This window comes from Penicillium pulvis (assembly GCF_028828015.1).
Source record: "Penicillium pulvis strain IBT 33274 chromosome Unknown scaffold_8_segment0_segment0, whole genome shotgun sequence".
In the NCBI taxonomy this organism is placed as follows: domain Eukaryota; kingdom Fungi; phylum Ascomycota; class Eurotiomycetes; order Eurotiales; family Aspergillaceae; genus Penicillium; species Penicillium pulvis.
Genome location: NW_026643080.1, coordinates 850,608 through 866,185, shown reverse-complemented (window position 1 = coordinate 866,185; position 15,578 = coordinate 850,608). Strand labels below are relative to the sequence as shown.

General features: G+C 49.8%; 8 protein-coding genes across 8 annotated transcripts; 1 reads left to right on the top strand and 7 right to left on the bottom strand.

The window, feature by feature from the left end:
• Window positions 1-371: 371 nt before the first annotated feature.
• On the bottom strand, window positions 372-608 carry N7503_009728 (uncharacterized protein; the record flags this gene model as incomplete). Its single annotated transcript, XM_057069274.1, has 1 exon — window positions 372-608. One exon carries the CDS (start codon window positions 606-608, stop codon window positions 372-374), a length of 237 nt encoding a protein of 78 aa, XP_056915885.1.
• Window positions 609-645: 37 nt separating this feature from the next.
• Window positions 646-1,477, bottom strand: N7503_009727 (uncharacterized protein; the record flags this gene model as incomplete). Its single annotated transcript, XM_057069273.1, has 2 exons — window positions 646-1,256; window positions 1,309-1,477. The coding sequence occupies 2 exons, from the start codon at window positions 1,475-1,477 to the stop codon at window positions 646-648; spliced, it is 780 nt and encodes a 259-aa protein (XP_056915884.1).
• A 154-nt stretch (window positions 1,478-1,631) lies between these two features.
• On the top strand, window positions 1,632-3,167 carry N7503_009726 (WD repeat protein; the record flags this gene model as incomplete). The annotated part of the gene is made up of 2 exons (XM_057069272.1): window positions 1,632-1,902; window positions 1,955-3,167. The coding sequence occupies exons 1-2, from the start codon at window positions 1,649-1,651 to the stop codon at window positions 3,165-3,167; spliced, it is 1,467 nt and encodes a 488-aa protein (XP_056915883.1). The 5' UTR covers window positions 1,632-1,648.
• A 169-nt stretch (window positions 3,168-3,336) lies between these two features.
• Window positions 3,337-3,819, bottom strand: N7503_009725 (uncharacterized protein; the record flags this gene model as incomplete). Its single annotated transcript, XM_057069271.1, has 2 exons — window positions 3,337-3,363; window positions 3,421-3,819. The coding sequence occupies 2 exons, from the start codon at window positions 3,817-3,819 to the stop codon at window positions 3,337-3,339; spliced, it is 426 nt and encodes a 141-aa protein (XP_056915882.1).
• Window positions 3,820-4,594: 775 nt separating this feature from the next.
• CweA (uncharacterized protein) lies at window positions 4,595-6,915 on the bottom strand (the record flags this gene model as incomplete). The annotated part of the gene is given in 3 exon segments (XM_057069270.1): window positions 4,595-6,433; window positions 6,448-6,741; window positions 6,792-6,915. 3 exon segments carry the CDS (start codon window positions 6,867-6,869, stop codon window positions 4,595-4,597), a joined length of 2,211 nt encoding a protein of 736 aa, XP_056915881.1. The 5' UTR covers window positions 6,870-6,915.
• Window positions 6,916-8,466: 1,551 nt separating this feature from the next.
• Window positions 8,467-8,991, bottom strand: N7503_009723 (uncharacterized protein; the record flags this gene model as incomplete). Its single annotated transcript, XM_057069269.1, has 1 exon — window positions 8,467-8,991. The coding sequence occupies one exon, from the start codon at window positions 8,989-8,991 to the stop codon at window positions 8,467-8,469; it is 525 nt and encodes a 174-aa protein (XP_056915880.1).
• A 2,054-nt stretch (window positions 8,992-11,045) lies between these two features.
• N7503_009722 (uncharacterized protein) lies at window positions 11,046-12,100 on the bottom strand (the record flags this gene model as incomplete). The annotated part of the gene is made up of 5 exons (XM_057069268.1): window positions 11,046-11,053; window positions 11,110-11,410; window positions 11,460-11,570; window positions 11,647-11,957; window positions 12,022-12,100. 5 exons carry the CDS (start codon window positions 12,098-12,100, stop codon window positions 11,046-11,048), a joined length of 810 nt encoding a protein of 269 aa, XP_056915879.1.
• Window positions 12,101-12,603: 503 nt separating this feature from the next.
• Window positions 12,604-15,234, bottom strand: N7503_009721 (Zn(II)2Cys6 transcription factor; the record flags this gene model as incomplete). The annotated part of the gene is made up of 7 exons (XM_057069267.1): window positions 12,604-12,805; window positions 12,870-12,928; window positions 12,979-13,061; window positions 13,118-13,525; window positions 13,575-13,694; window positions 13,745-13,997; window positions 14,050-15,234. 7 exons carry the CDS (start codon window positions 15,232-15,234, stop codon window positions 12,604-12,606), a joined length of 2,310 nt encoding a protein of 769 aa, XP_056915878.1.
• Window positions 15,235-15,578: the final 344 nt, after the last annotated feature.

Sequence of the window (15,578 nt, the reverse complement as noted above, 5' to 3'; positions counted from 1 at the left end):
GGAGGAAAGCCAAGTTTTCAAGTGGCTGATTTTTCAGATTTCAAAAAATCTGCTGAACTCTTCACCTGTGAATAAAAATCTTCAGTCTTTCTTTTAGCATGGGGATAAAATTTTGATGGACTACTTACTAGTACGTCTACCAGTCATTTTCATTCAGATAAACCTTAGATCTCTATACTCCATATTGTTCAAGTTCATTAATTTAAATGTTGGCGAGGGTTTCCGCTAAGTTCGTCCCGTCATTAAAATCGATCGGTTCGTGGGCAACTGGAGATCACCTCCGTTCCCACTGGCTTCAGGTCGTCTCGCAGGGAATTCTTGGCCGTGTGATTGACTTCAGCACGTAACAATAATGATACACCCCAATGCGGTCATGCGAGTCCAGTGAGAACACGCTTGAACTGGGCATTGACAGCCAAGTCATCATGGTTTGTTTCAACCAGATGCAGGTGAGCCTGACGTTTTGATACATCTTGGTCTCGGGTGTTCGCCTCATCACTGGTTTGGTCCATACAGTCCACATCAGGGTGTTGACCGAGTATGATGCAATCCTCTGACACCTTAGGTCGTTCAGGCCCCATGGAAACCAGCATCGCATCCGGGAGCATAATTGTATGATAGTGAAAATTGATATCCGCCCTCCAATCAGGCAGGCCCCTTTCTCTTCTGCTTTTTCTGCGGGGAGGCACTCCTTTGTATCTCCTCTCGAATAGCTTCATGCTCCGTCTGGGGTGATATGTGGGCCTCGCCACTCCCCACTGCGCCTCGCATATCCTGGTTTGGGCTAGAAGCGTCTTCAATGGTCTTTGCCCTCCGTCTCTTTTTTGGAATATGGGGGTCATTGCCATCGCCTGGGCCCTGAATTTCGCTATTCCACATTGCCTCCGTCAGAGCCATATCTCCAGTTTCCCCAAGTTGTTCCTTGGCCAGCTCCTCCATCAGAATGCCAACCGCAAGAAGGGCAGACTCGTCCATGCTGTAGAAATTGTGTTTTCCGTTGTCGCGAAGCTTATTTGCATAGAAATCGGAGGAATAGGCGTGGATTGCCGTCAAAATTTCGCTGCTCGGGAGAGGGCGATCAGCAGGAAGATTTTCATGCGCAAAATAACCAGATTCATCCTCTACAATCTGTTCCAATTTTTTCGGCTTATGTCGATATAGGACCTCTTCGGGGCGAAGATCGCGACCACCTGAAGCCTGTGTATCGCCGTACCGCGTCGGCCTCGGTGCCACGAATCCTTTATTGTTGACGCGCCCTAAGTTGTCAGATGATATTTCTATATGTCCAATCTTGTCTGAAGAACATACCGGCAACAGAATCATAGAGGCTGGCAATGTGCCTGAAGGATTTGGAGTTTCTGTTGTCAGAGGTTGACAGGTCAAACCTCACCCGAGATCCAGACCTTTCTCGGTTTTCATCTTGGGGGATCGCATGGTCATCTGCAACATGATCCTCGGCACCAGGTTCTAAAGACATGTTCCTGTAGTCGCCGGGGCATCGCAATTGCGCCAAAGATAACGGTAAGAAAGGAAAGGCCAAAAATAATGCGCCGGCACAACGTTAGTCCGATGAGGTCACATTTGCTTATCGTCATCTCCGCAGTTCCTTCTACTGTAGTCGCTATTTGTAACAATCCTCGATGTATGAATGAATTCCTTTCTTCTCAACAGAGCCCTCGGCTCTGTCAGCTCAAATACCTTTCATGTTGCTCAGACCACCCGGTTAGTACACAACCTCGAGCCCGCGCCTGGGATTCGGTTTTCCAGCCTCAGAGCCCGGCGAAGGAACGAGTCTCGAGGCGATACCACACCTTCAGACGAGGAACATGAACCCAAGGAAGATGAAATTGCCCACAATTCGGGCGTGAATTGCCTGGCAATTGATAAATTTGAAGGTCGATAGTAAGACAGTTCTCTCCAATTTATCGAATTGTCTAGTTTAACCACTGGATAGTATGTTATCCGGAGGTGCAGATCCAACCATTCACCTTTGGGACCTCGAGAGTAGAGGATCAGAACTCAACCACGTCCATCGATCTCGCGCTTTAGTTAGCAAGTCCTCCCACCCAGATGCGCACACCCATGCCATCACTTCTCTGTCCATCTACCCCTTCGATCCCGAGCCATCAACCATCTTCTCTACTGCCTACGATGGCACATTGAAGCTTTCAGCGCTGCAGTCACCAGCCATAACCCCCGTCCATACATTTAAATTGGAATGCACACCGTACGCGCACTCGTTTTCTTCCCAGCCCGGATCCACACTGCTGGTTGCAGTTGCGACGTCCGATCAAGCCGTTCGCCTGGTTGACTTGCGGTCTGGCCTTGCAGCCCATGGTCTACCAGGGCATAATGCCGCAGTGCTTTCGGTAGACTGGGCTCCACATCGACCCCATCTTCTGGCCTCGGGCTCCGTGGATAACCGGGTAATCATCTTCGACGTGCGCCGTGGCGGCCATAACTCTGCCATTGCGACTTTGGACATGGATGACCCGGTAGGATTGGCAGCTCCAGGCTCAGTCCCTGCAACATCCTTCGAGCCGCGGCCAGCATTCTCTCGGCATGCTCGTGCTCACAACGGCGCTGTCACTGGTGTACGATGGACATCCAATGGCACCCATCTGGTCACCACTGGCCAAGATTCCCGTATCAGAGTATGGGATGCAGCAAGTGGTGCGAATACCTTGGTTCATTTTGGGCCTCGCGTTCGCAACTCCACCTCTTCATATCTGGCCGAGCGGGCTCCATTGGTGTTACCCAAGGGAATAATGGCTCCAGGACATGAGACCCTTCTATGGCCCAATTTCCATGAGCAGGATGACCGTGGAGAGATCTTCATGTTTGAGCTCCGCGATGGGACATTTATCAAGCGACTTCGGGTTCCTGGTATCGCGACTGGTTCTCAGGCTCGTGGCCGATCTAATGCATTAAGTGCGGCACGGATTAACGATCTAGCCTGGCGCGGGAATGGTGGGTCAGGCGAGGGACTAGAATTGTTCTCTGCTCATGGCGACGGAACTATCCGTACTTGGGTATCTCGAGAGCCTGATGGCGAACCTACCGAGGAGGAGGAAGCAGCACTTGCTGACCGTAAGAGGAAACGCGATGTACTAGATGAAATCTACCAGGGGTTCCCTGAACCAGAAGCATCTAGAGTCCATATCTAGCAGCCTATGTGGTCATATCATATGTGAATAGAATCATAATTTATTTATTCATAAGTCGTTAATCATAAGCCGTAGAGCCACTAGGGCTAAGCTGACAACTCCGAATCCTCCCATATAATACAGTATCAATACATCGACTCCGAACGGTCGGAGCACCTTTCATCTGCCCCTAGTAGGAAGCCTCAATGCCAAAGAACTATATTAACTGGTCAGCTAATCGATTTTTTGAAGAGCAAAGTCAATGATTCCATACCTGATGAATGCCAATCTTCCGATCCTCCTCCATCTCATATTCCCCATCAAAGTCTTGATTCTGAGGCTCCCTCTCATTCGAGCGATCTGAGATGTTCATCCCCATATATTTTGACTCAATCTCGGCAGGCAGTGTATTACCAGTTCCAGTCATCACTTCGCCCGTCTGTCCACGGTCGCAGGTGGAACGCGGTATGTCGATCGCATTGTCTGCTGCCTTGGCTGTAATCGGCCTTCCAGGAGCTTGGAAGCTGAAATAGGAAGATTTGCCACGTTGGTCCAGGCGTGGGATTGAAGGAATGATATTTTGTTTGCTTGCATCGTTGGGGATCGAGGTGCCCGTGGGTGCCATTTCGGTCAAAGAGCCTCCAGCATGGGCGTTTTGTTGTTGATGAACCATTGTGTTATGTCTATAGGCTCTGTTCTGTGTATGTGTAGTTGATTGATAAAGGTGGGGTGGATTGACTAAGAGATTAATCGTTCATAAAGATGCAAAAGTCCAGACTAAGTCCGAAGGGGATGTTTATATGATTTCGAAGATCATAGTTCCTGCATCTAGACGATCTGACATCACGGCTAACTTACCCGAGTTAGTGTCATGAAGCAATGATGATATCATCAGTGAACTTTGGCTTGTCCGAAACCAAAAAATCGGTAGAACTCGGTAACTGAGCCGCCTGTTAAGGGGCGCTTAGAGTTCGTGCTTAAGACGATACGAGGGACAGGGCACATTGGCAAGAATACTTGATTGGCGGAATGTTGAAAACCAGGGTATTGATCAAGTTCAGAGTCGACGTGGGAAACCGGATGTGGGAGCGAGTTCCGCTATTGGTTGATAAATGCGGGGAAAAGCAACTATTCAGGCAGGTAAGGGCTAGGATTCGTGGTTCGCCACGGGCTGTGAACGGAGCTTTGCCACGAGACTCTTATCAAAGAGGGAATTTAGATGTTGGGCTCGGCATAGTTGCTACGTGGAGAAGGTTTTGGTGGCTTTATTTAGATAAAAAGTCAAAACTCATATTTCAGGCGTGTTACCTCATTAGGTTCGAAAACATTCGGCATTAAGTGAAAAGATGAATTGAAGTAGAGGCACACGTTTATCAAAAAGAGAGGACATGAAAGAAAATAGTAAGACAAAGTGTTAAACGATTGACATGGTTGATCGTGCCATCCTCTTACAGGACGAAGGCAAGGACACCGGCAACAGCGGCGGCGGCGGAGATAATACCACCAGAGACACGGCTGGCGGCACCAGTGAACATGACGCCCTTGGAAGGAGAAGCGTGGGCAGAGCTGGAGGGGAAATGGCTCTGCTCAGGGGAAACGCCAGTGGGCATGTTCGGGCCGTTGCTAGAGGCAGGGGTAACCATAGGCATCATGGATGCGCTAGACGAGGGGGTGGCCATGGGAACATAGACGGGAATCTGAGAGTACTTGGCGGCAGGCGCACTCATGGAGCTCTTGGCGGCATAAGGGTAGCTCGCAGGGGCGCTCGCAGGGGAGCTCGCGTAAGGAACGTTGGAAGAAGACCGAGCAGGAGCGGAGAATGACAAGACCTTAGGGCTAGAGCCAGACTCCATGGGCACAGCGTGCATGGGAATAGCGCTAGTCTGCACAACCTGGGAGACGGCAGGAACCTGCTGGTAGACGGTCTCGGTAGCCTGGACCTGCTTGTACTGGGTCTCAGTCACAGTGCGGACAACCTCGTGGACTTGAGCCGAGCACTCGGAAGCATGCTCTTCCTCGGCACGGGGAGGAGCAGGCTCGGAAGGAGCTGGGATCTCATGGTGCTCGGGGGCCTCAGGGGTCGCGTGGCTCTCGGAGGGAGTACCGGCGGCGTGCTGCTGATCAGTGTAGGACATCCAGGGCATCTGGGGAACCTCGGGGGCAGGAGCAGCGGGGGCAGGAGCAGCGGGGGCAGGAGGAGCAGGGGCAGGAGGAGCAGGGGCAGGAGGAGCAGGGGCTTGGTGGACCTCGTGCACTGGAGCTGGTGCTGGTGCTGGTGCCGGCATTGGGTGGAAATCCCAAGATGATGGGTGGACAGTGGTGGTGTCAAGCTTGATGGCGTGGTTATCATCATGGTGCTCATTCACATTGGTGTCAACACCGACGTGGGTGGGAGAGCTGAAGTCGATGCCATCGTCTTCACCGGAAGGACCACCCATTGCAGTTCCGCCAGAAACGATGGGAGAGGAGAAGTCATCATCGTCGTCGTCGTCACCACCCTCACGGTCAGCAGAGTCGGGCGAGTAGGCACGACGGAAAGGACGACCACCGTGGAAGGGAGGGAAGTGCGGTGCAGGGTACACATTCTTGTTCTTGAGATCGATCGAGTGATCGTCCTGGTAGTGCTCGTTCACAGTAGTGTCGGTCTCCACAGTGATGGGCATGTTGAAGCTCTGGCCACCATCGTTTCCAGAAGGACCACCCATGGCAGTGCCGCCGCTGTGAGGGTACAGGGAACGCTTGGGGAAACCAAACGGAGGGTGCGAGGGGGGAGAGAAAACATCCTTGTGCTTGATGCTGATAGAGTGGTCGTCCTCGTAATCCTCGTTGACATTGGTCTTGATGTCAGCGGTTTGGGACATATCCCAATCGATACCCTTGTCCTCACCGGAAGGGCCACCCATGGCAGTGCCTCCAGAAATGATGGGGTAGCCCTCTCCCTCGGACTCGTGACCGTGGGATTCACCACCACCAGGGCCTCCCATGGCAGTGCCACCGGGAATGAAGCGCTTAGCAAAGGACTCAGGTGAAATCTTGAAATTCTTGGTTGATTCACCGCTGGCCATGCGGAAGGAGCCGTGACCACCAGCGGCCTGGGGAGGAGGGTGGAATGCAGGTGCCTCAATGACGGGGTGGATATCCTTGTTCTTGACGTGGACCGAGTGGTCATCCTTGCTGTACTCGTTCACATCTGTGTGGAAGATGCCAGTAATGGGCATGTTGAAGCTCTGGCCTTCATCATTGCCAGAGGGACCACCCTCGGCAGTACCGCCGGAAGGCCAGGAGCGCTTGGGGAAAGGACCAGCTCCAGGGCCATCAGCATGGCCGAATGGGCCAGCACCGGGACCAAGAGCGGGACCTGGACCGTGACCAGGAGGGGGGAGATGTTCTTGTCCTTGATCTTGATCGAGTGGTTGTCCTTGTAGTGCTCGTTCACGTTTGTGTGAGCGTGGACATCAGCACTATACGGGCTAGTGAAAGTCCCATCCTCGTCATTTCCAGACGGTCCGCCCATAGCGGTGCCACCAACATGGGCTGGGTGAAATCCAGCAGCCCGTCGCTGGTGAAAGCTGTTCTGGCTCATGTCCATTCCATTCTATTCCTCGCATTAGTATGGACATGTAGTAATGGATAATCTTCACTCACTGTGCCTTGCTCCATGGCCTGGACCTGGACAGCGGCCACCAACAGGGCCAAGGGTATACCACCAACGAATCCCTTCATATTGACGGTGTATAAGAAGTGATATTAACTGAGAAGAAAAAAGGTATATCGTGGGACTTAGAAATAGTCCAAAAAGAGCGACAGTGATCAATTGATACGGAGTAGCTTAAAGAATGGCACGATCAGTCGACTACTTTCCGTAGTATCTAACGAGAAAGAATTCCTCGACGGCTGCGGCGCTGATTATGGCTTTAGTACTTCCATAGCATTCATGATCACCAGGCATCGGCTGCATGGCTGGAATGTGTATTATTGGCCAGTAACTGAGCCTGAACTGTTAGTCCAGGGGACCAAACCCCACGAGAATGTTGGTGAGAATGGAAAATAAACATTGTGTCGGCCTCTAATAGTAAACACATGCTGAATAGGTAGAGAGGTTGGGTACGTTGTGCTGCGACATTCCCCGGCATTTGGAGAGGGATGGATTACTAGGGGCTCGGTCGGTATTCTCGAGGGAGAATCCGAGCCAACCAGCTTCTCCTGTGCAGCTTGCATTGTTACGATCGCCCTAGTTCCCGGGTCTCCACTATTCAACAGGCCATGCCTTCGTGTTTACTAACGCATGTGCAGGGCCTAAGATGAAAGGGGTTGGTGGAACTATGGGAGTCCCAGACCTGGCCCCTCATTCGACGCGGCCAGTCTGCCGCGCATCATCATGTTCTGGTGCAAGAGCAGCACAGAATTCCGAATGATGTCAAGCAAGCCTTGGTTTAAGGTTGTTTAGGTTACTGCAGTGCAAACATGTAAACAAATGCAACGAAGCGACGACCAGTGAAGGAGTCTTCCAGCACCCAGGCATTTAATATACTAAGCATGGACGGAGCTTTTTGTTTACATGAATACTAGCACAGGCTGTAGTATTTCTACGACCCTTGATGTCCACTAAGAAAGTGAATAAAAAGGGGAATGTATCCCGTCTTCGACATTCCCCTCCCATCGCCCTCACTAAAGAGGACCCAACGGGAGGCGAACTTCCTATCGAGGATTATTACTCTACAGAGCCGATCAGTCCCCGGAAGGACCGAAGGCAACAATCGCCGTGGGAAATGTCACAATGACAGGACGATGGTCGTGGCAGGCTCTGATGCTTTTTTGATGAAGAAGAAAAAGACCAGAGGATGAGAATTTTTCTCGCGTTTTTGTAGTTGCTCCTGGTCACGTGGTCGGGCCGTCGTTTCTTCCGACGGTGGGCCAAATGTGGATCCCTTCACTTTTCAACGAAGAATAGAGATGCGTTTCGAAGAGTTTCTACTCGCCTGAATGAAATTAATTCGTCATGTGGTGATCTCAACCACAGTATTCCGTAAATGTACAATGTCAGAGACAAGCAATGTTGCCCTCTCTTCCCGAAAACTCCGAGTCCACAACCTGGAAAGCAACGCAATCACCACTGCCATACCAAGAACCCAGTCCATGCGCCCAAAGGCTCCATGTCTCCAAGTACAAAGGAAAAACCATTGACCATGATTCTTCAGATCAATCAACAGGTACAAGGGAGTGGCTGACCCAAAGGTCCATAGTCTAACGTGATAGGAATCTGTAATAGATCATCAGCATGACACTCTTTCCGCCGCACGATCGGAGTGCACTCACCAAATCATCCTCCAAGTGATGTCTGTTCATCACTGGATTTCCAAACAGCACCACCAACTGCATAAGTAATACCCAAAGCTATGGCGATCATTGTCCCAACTGTGACGACAGCGATGATGGCCTTGAATATCATGCGCTGTCGAATGCTCAGAGAGTGTAGGCATGACCGAGGCTTGACATTGCCTTCCCACAGCTTTGACCGTCGAGGACTGTCATTGCGAAAGGTGTACGGCCCTGCGTTCTCGAGATCTCGCAGTCCGCTGCGGTTGCGGTTGGCGTTTTTCGTCTCAAAGGTGAGCTGCTCGTAGGAAATCGTCGGCGTGCCATGCGAGTAAAACGGTGAGTATGGCTTGGCGCCGATCGACGGGTCATAGTCCTGAGAGCGGGTATGCTCAATCTCAATTCTGGGGGTCGACTGCACTGATACAGGAGGGGATTGTATCTTCGGTGTGGATGTGATTTTCTCGTCGTTGCTCTTGATGGACGCGGCGACCTGGGCCCCAATCACCCCAAGGCCATGAAGACTCATCGCGTCGCGTGATGTGTAGTTGGTGGATGGTTCGTCCAGATCGGAAGATCTGTGAAAGATACTTCCTGGACGTCCTCCGGCGAGACGGATGCCTGGGGAGATCGAAGCTTCACTTTGTTGTGACAGATGAGTTGGGACTGGTGCTTAATGAATGACTTGGGTTGGGGATGGCATCTGTTGGGAGCCCCCCATACATAAACAATGTAGTGACAACCTGGAATGCGCTCACAAGCGGACTGATCGTTTCAATGACGAAAACGGACAGGTCATAATACTAATAGCTTAAAATTGGCAGGGGTTTTGGAAAGAGCTTTCACTTGCGACTACCTTATCCTTTTACTTCATACTTTTCCTCACCTGATCCATAGTAACCATGATGTCCATCCAATGCATCATAAATTTTTCCCACTACAACCTCATTGTGGCAATCCCCTACCATCCTTCCATGTTTTGTAGCTTTGTTTTCATCCCTAGATACAGATTTTCCCGCCACTCTGAGAGAACATTCCATACTCCTGGATCAGTAGGGATCAACTATCTTGACAGGGACAGGGTCTCTCATTGGCTGACTCGCATCGGAATGCCATCTCATTTGTCAATCTCGATGTTTCCTCCTTTTCCAGATCATTAGCTGCATTCGGCCACCTGTGGGCAGTGCGGGGGTTACCGTTGAGACCTAAAGCCCACGGCTCCATTTATTTCTTTGGTCTGCATGGCAGGAGCGTCGTCTGCTGTTGTGACAGATCTTTAATCCATGGATTCCAAATCTCCACAAAGTCTTCATGTTTGCTCGCCCTTGCCACGCCGTACATCCCAAGGTTCAGAATTCCCTCTCTCCCGGCACCCAGTCTAATGTCCCGTTTTCGCTTCTTTCATTAGCTGATTGCAGTCAACCAGCAAAATATTGTGGCTGTGTCATGTGTTGTGGTCGTAAAAGACAACATGTGATCGGCACTGCACCATCTTGGACCTGCTTTCGTTCGTTCACCCGTTCATTCAGTAAGCGTAACACAATAGAGATTTTTATTCAGGAATAACCAATAAAATGAATTAAACTTATCAGCCTCTCTAAATTCCCGTTATCTTGATCCTTAATTTTTCGCAATTTATGCAACTTTCTCAAATACATTCTGCCTGCATATATATATATGTACATATCTAGCCGCTAGTAGAAAGCCACCAGATAACACGTCACGTTTTGAATTGAACATTTATTTGGCCATTATCTAATAAGAATTGCTTAAAAAGAGAGTTTTGCCTGCATCTACTATGTGGCAAGCTAAGCATTCTTGCCCAAGTTGTTTTGGTTACTCAAACGAAAATTAAGCTGGACGTTCCAAGGTTGTCATGCATGCCCATTACATGTGGGCCGATATATATATATGCAGCACATATGACAGCTCTATTTTTCAAGAAGACCAAGACATTCATTTTGTTTGTTCCAAGGTTCCAAATAGATAATCATTTACCTAGGTAATATACACCATCTTGTTTATGCAAGCGAGGTAGTTACTCCATAATTTTTTCCTGCTTCACTATCCAACGCTCATATTGGTCCACTTGCCCAGGTGGGTGATCCCAGATATCCAAGTCCCACAACTCTCGAACTGTAACTATTGAGTGATGCCTAGGTGGTAAGCATTTCGAGTAAAAGGCCCTTTCTCGAAAGTGTGTCAATGTATTACGTATTTGTCAAGAGGTTTGTCGCCATTGAAGTGGCATAAATGACCTCGGCCTATGTGCATACGATATCCTAGGAATGGTAAGTCCAGAATTTTGATAAACACCCACAAGACTTCTGCCACACCTGATCGGATGTCGGCAATAAACTTTGAAAGGAATCCAATTCCCTTGGTAGTTATTACTTTGTAACTTCGGCGCTAAGGAGTACGTTGTATTTCATAAATCACCTGAGCATCAAAGCAATGCATTCTTCAAACATTGTTCTAAATTTTCGTAGTTCGGAAGTTGGCCTCAAAGTTGTAACGTAGTATCATATAATGTTATTTAATTATGAAGGTTCCAATGTTCAAGCGAACCGTGCCATGAGCAAATCAACAGACTGTAATGGTCAGTATTCCTGTCATTCAAGAATTCAAAGGTCATGGGATGACTTACTTCCAATAACACCATTCACGGGAATATCAATTGACGTCGTATACGAAGCAGCATCGCTCAACAAGTAGACATAAGCACCGCCAAGCTCCTGCACCTCAGCAAGCCTCGGGAATCCACCATAATACTTGAGCTGTTGCTCCCAATCAGGCTGTTGTGGAACCCAGTATGTCATAGCAGTGTTTACCAGACCAGGAGAGACACTGTTTACACGAATGCCGTGCTGAGCCCACTCCATAGCAAGGGTGTGCGTCATATTGCGGATACCGGCCTTCGACGCGCCGTAGGGGGTGGACGGGACGCGCTGCCGAGAGTCAGTTCAAATGTGAAACATGTCAATAATTTTGACGTACCTTGTTGGGGCGGTAGGAGGCCATGGAGGCAGTAAACACGATCGCCCCCTTGATGCCAAGCTTGATGAATGCTCGGGCGGCACATCTGGCTGTGTAGAATGCTCCAAATAGCTGATCCATTCCTGTGAGTTAGCCAGGACCAACACCCAAGAGGGGTAAAAGAAAAACACAAGCAAAGGTGACTCACGTTCACGGAGAATAATGATTCAATTTCCTCGGTCGTAAAATCCAGTGCTGACTTGTGATTTGTCCGTCCTGCATTCACGACCATTCCATGCAGTGCTCCAGCTTCCTCGACAATCTTATCCACTGCTGTTGAGATGCTGGCCTCTTTGGTGACGTCGGCTTGGAGGGCGAATAGTTGGCCTGGGAAGCGTTTGGAGAGCGCTGCAAATTCGTCGCCCGGTTCGCCGATGTCGATCGAGTAGATTCGGGCGGCTCCGTTCACGAGACAGCTCTCCGCGACACCGAGGCCAATTCCACGGTTTGCGCCGGTGACTAGGAATAGAAATCAGAGTTCATTCCACGACGATAACAAGTCGTACAAGTCGTGGTAACTCACTGGCGATAACCTTGGATTCGAGTGCGATCTTGGTCTGTGGCTCTGAAGGAGCTGACTGCGCTGGGATAGAAGAAGACATGATGTGAAATGTTGATTTTGACTCAGGTAATTCAAAAGAACCTTTTCATCCTGGCAGTATACATAATTGGCACTCTGCGACTTTATAACCCCAGATTTGGAGCTCACGACTGAGCTGGGCTCATTGAGAAAGACGCGGGGTCACATTTGGTCCTCGCCTCGAGTCCAAATTATTGTACAATATACATCATATCAAGTTAAGATCGGTGGTTCACTGGTGGGCTGGGCGCTGATTGGAGCCCGTTGAAAGTGGGGAGCATCGCGGGCCTCGAGTCGAGCACACCTGCCCCGCACGGAGATACACCGACGCAATGACAGCATTGGATGAGCAGTGATACCGTTGCGGGGAAATAGAAAATCGCCTCACAAGTAAAACGTATGAAGAATCGATGCAGTCATACATGATTTTCATGAGGAACTTTATGAACTTCTTTCCGAGACTGATCCGTGGTATACATATATATACTGTACAATATCGTCATGTCACTCGTCTGATCATATCATTCAATCCATGTCAACATCACAATCATCGTCATTATCGTAATCGCCCCAGAACTCCTTCAAGTCTTCAACTCGCCATGTCGTTGCCCATCCGGTCTCGCGCTCGATCCTAATCAACGTCTCCACGATCGCTGCATGCTCAGAGTAGTGTGACATTACCTTCCCGGCTATCCAGAGAGGTTGGAGGGCATTCGTCCAACAGCCACTGTCGCGAGTTAGCATACGAATTTTGCCAGTCTGTATTACGATCACATAAGAGGTTTGCTTACTGGTGCGCGTTGGAAGCAGAGATAGCACATATTTGTCGCGCGTGCCATAGGACCGATTTCTTTATACCAGTCAGCAGGGAATGGGAGATTATGTATGGGGGATACATACCGGCTTCTTGGAAAGTGTCAAAGTTTTGGGCTTTCGTTGAAGCAGCAGTAGAGCACAGACGTGATATAGTTGATTGCCAGAGACTGACTGATGTTAGTAAGGAGTAGACATATGCAGAGTTGGCAGGGTTGATACGCACTAGCATCTCCATTACCATATAGGACTGTTGGAAATGGCCTGTTTCCCCTCGTGTGGCCAGGTGTAGCGGCAGCAACTGTAAAGACTGGTTTCATTTGGTTGGGTCGGTTGTCATGCCACAGCTCTGCATGGTTGAATACCTCTTGCCAACGGTGTACATAAGAACTTCCTTCTTCATCTGTGACCGACTGACAGGAGGTGCAGGGGTGTGGGGTCTTTGACCCACTGCCAAAAAGGACTCCAATTGTCTCCGCACAGAGATAAACGGTGTAGTTGGCGTACGTATCGAAATTGTTTTTCGCTGAAGACAGAAAGAGTAGAGATGCTTCAACACAACTCATATCACGAGGCCTCCAGTTATGGATTGGGATGATTGTCTCTTCCTCCGAGATGAGACCGCCACAGAGATCTAGAAACAAATTAGTGGCAATTGAGTGTTACTGTAGTAGAGGACATACCCATCCGTGCAAAGCACCAGAACAATGCTTGCTCTTCTTTTCCAGAGAAACCATTGATGCCAGCCGCCTGAATGAGATACGCACAGCCATCCAGATGGCGGCGCCATTCTTTTGGGTTGCCTAGAGCTGATCAATATTATCATATCGAGATCATTCAGGCAACTACTTACAGCTCAACATCTCCAAGACGCACAGAATGACACAAGAGGCAATTACTGGGGTTGTTTTGCTTTCCAACTCCGGCAATAGTAGGTGTATAGCCTCCTGATAAAGCGACAAGCTCTCCGACTGGGACTTTTTATTCTGTAACCTCTCGAGTTGTCGCGCGGATAACGCAAGCATAGAGTAGCGGAGATGAGGTGCGGTCTTGGCCATCTGAGGGAAAGTGGAAGCGAAGTGGTGATTATTATCGAACATATCGAGCTTTAACAATTAGCGAAGGCCTGACAGTATTTTCTCCATGCTGAGTACTTACCCATGAGCAAATCTCGTTCAGATAGTTCTGCCACAGCAAATGTTCCCGTTCAGGGGAGAGGTCAATGAATCTGCCTGGTCTTGAACGCCGAGGCTCTCTTCCAGACCTGCTGAAGGAATCTGAGTCACTGAATGGTGTCGGTGTATGAATGTGAGAGATGGACCCTCGAGGACTACACAAACTTGTTACGTCGGGTCTTGCAGTCCACAGTTGACGATTTCGCAGGGTAGTATGAAGGGCCTCATATGTGGAGCCAGGAAGAAACACATCGTTAGTAAAGTCTGCTGGATCAGAGAATATACTATGATTGAACTGCGGTGAATGGGACTCGTATGAGCCCGGCACAGATGGTCGGAATTGAGAGTTATGTGTAAGGTTTCGGAGCGCAGTGAGGTCGTCTATCATAAACTCCGGGCTGGAGTTCAGATAGGCACTGGAGGAAGCGTCATCATGAAGAGAAGGCGGCTCAAAGTCACAGTGAAGATTGTTCAAATATTTGCCCTGGCTGGTCTCTTCAAGTGGACCAGTCTGACCAACATTTTCCTGGCTATCACCATTGCGGACACCTTCGTGGCTGGAGTCTTGTGGTATTTGTGAGTGGCCCGATAATGGCGGCGACAACCCCAGCACTTGATCAGGGTTGGTACCTGGAGTGTGAGTCGCATCCGCAGCCACATAGTCTTGGGTATCTTCAGCGGCGACGTCGGATGCAGACGCAGTGCTGTTGTTCTTTGTGGATGGCGGAGACAGGCCACGCCCGTCTGACTGATCGAGGTTTATACTCAGATCCAGGACCGTCCCAGCCTCATATTGTCGTTTCACAATCCGCGAGCGGGGCAAATTCGACATATTGTTCAGAATCTTGAATTTGTTTTGACGTTTAATATTGCTGACAGCCCCTCCTTGACTCATAGAGGGGTGATCCGATTCCAACACCTTAATATTGGCATCGCGGAATGAACCGAGCACGCGCCACTGACAATCCTCGCCGCGACGCTTACAGCCCGTACATGTCGGCTTGGCTTCATCACACTTTCGCCGTCTGCGGCTGCAGTTGAGACACCCTGTTCGTGTGCGCCTCTTGCGTTCTGCCAAATTTGGATGGGCCATATCTGAGGTAAAACTCGAGTTACCCTTGTCCGCATCGTTATCCAACAAAGGGCTACTAGGGATCAATTTGGCCATATCTGGGGGAATTCACCACCCTGGGAAGCTTTTCCGGGGTGTTGATGGTTGTAGAATGACGGATGATGGGTGCTAATAACATTACTCGAATGGGAACGTTTAAGCGCCCCGTCGGGCCGTTCGTACGGGGAAAGTCATGCCATTGGTCAATACCCCGAGTCGAGCCGATTTTGTGGAGACTGTACTTCGCGGGGGTCTCCCGAGACGTGGGGACACGGCAGAATGGTCGGATTCCTTGCCGAATCATGGCTTGAAGGACTTGGCAAAGATAAAATTACGTACTTCCGTGGCTCTCGCAGCTAGTCCGGGCCCCAAAGACGTGGTCAGGCCCATGTCCCATGAGT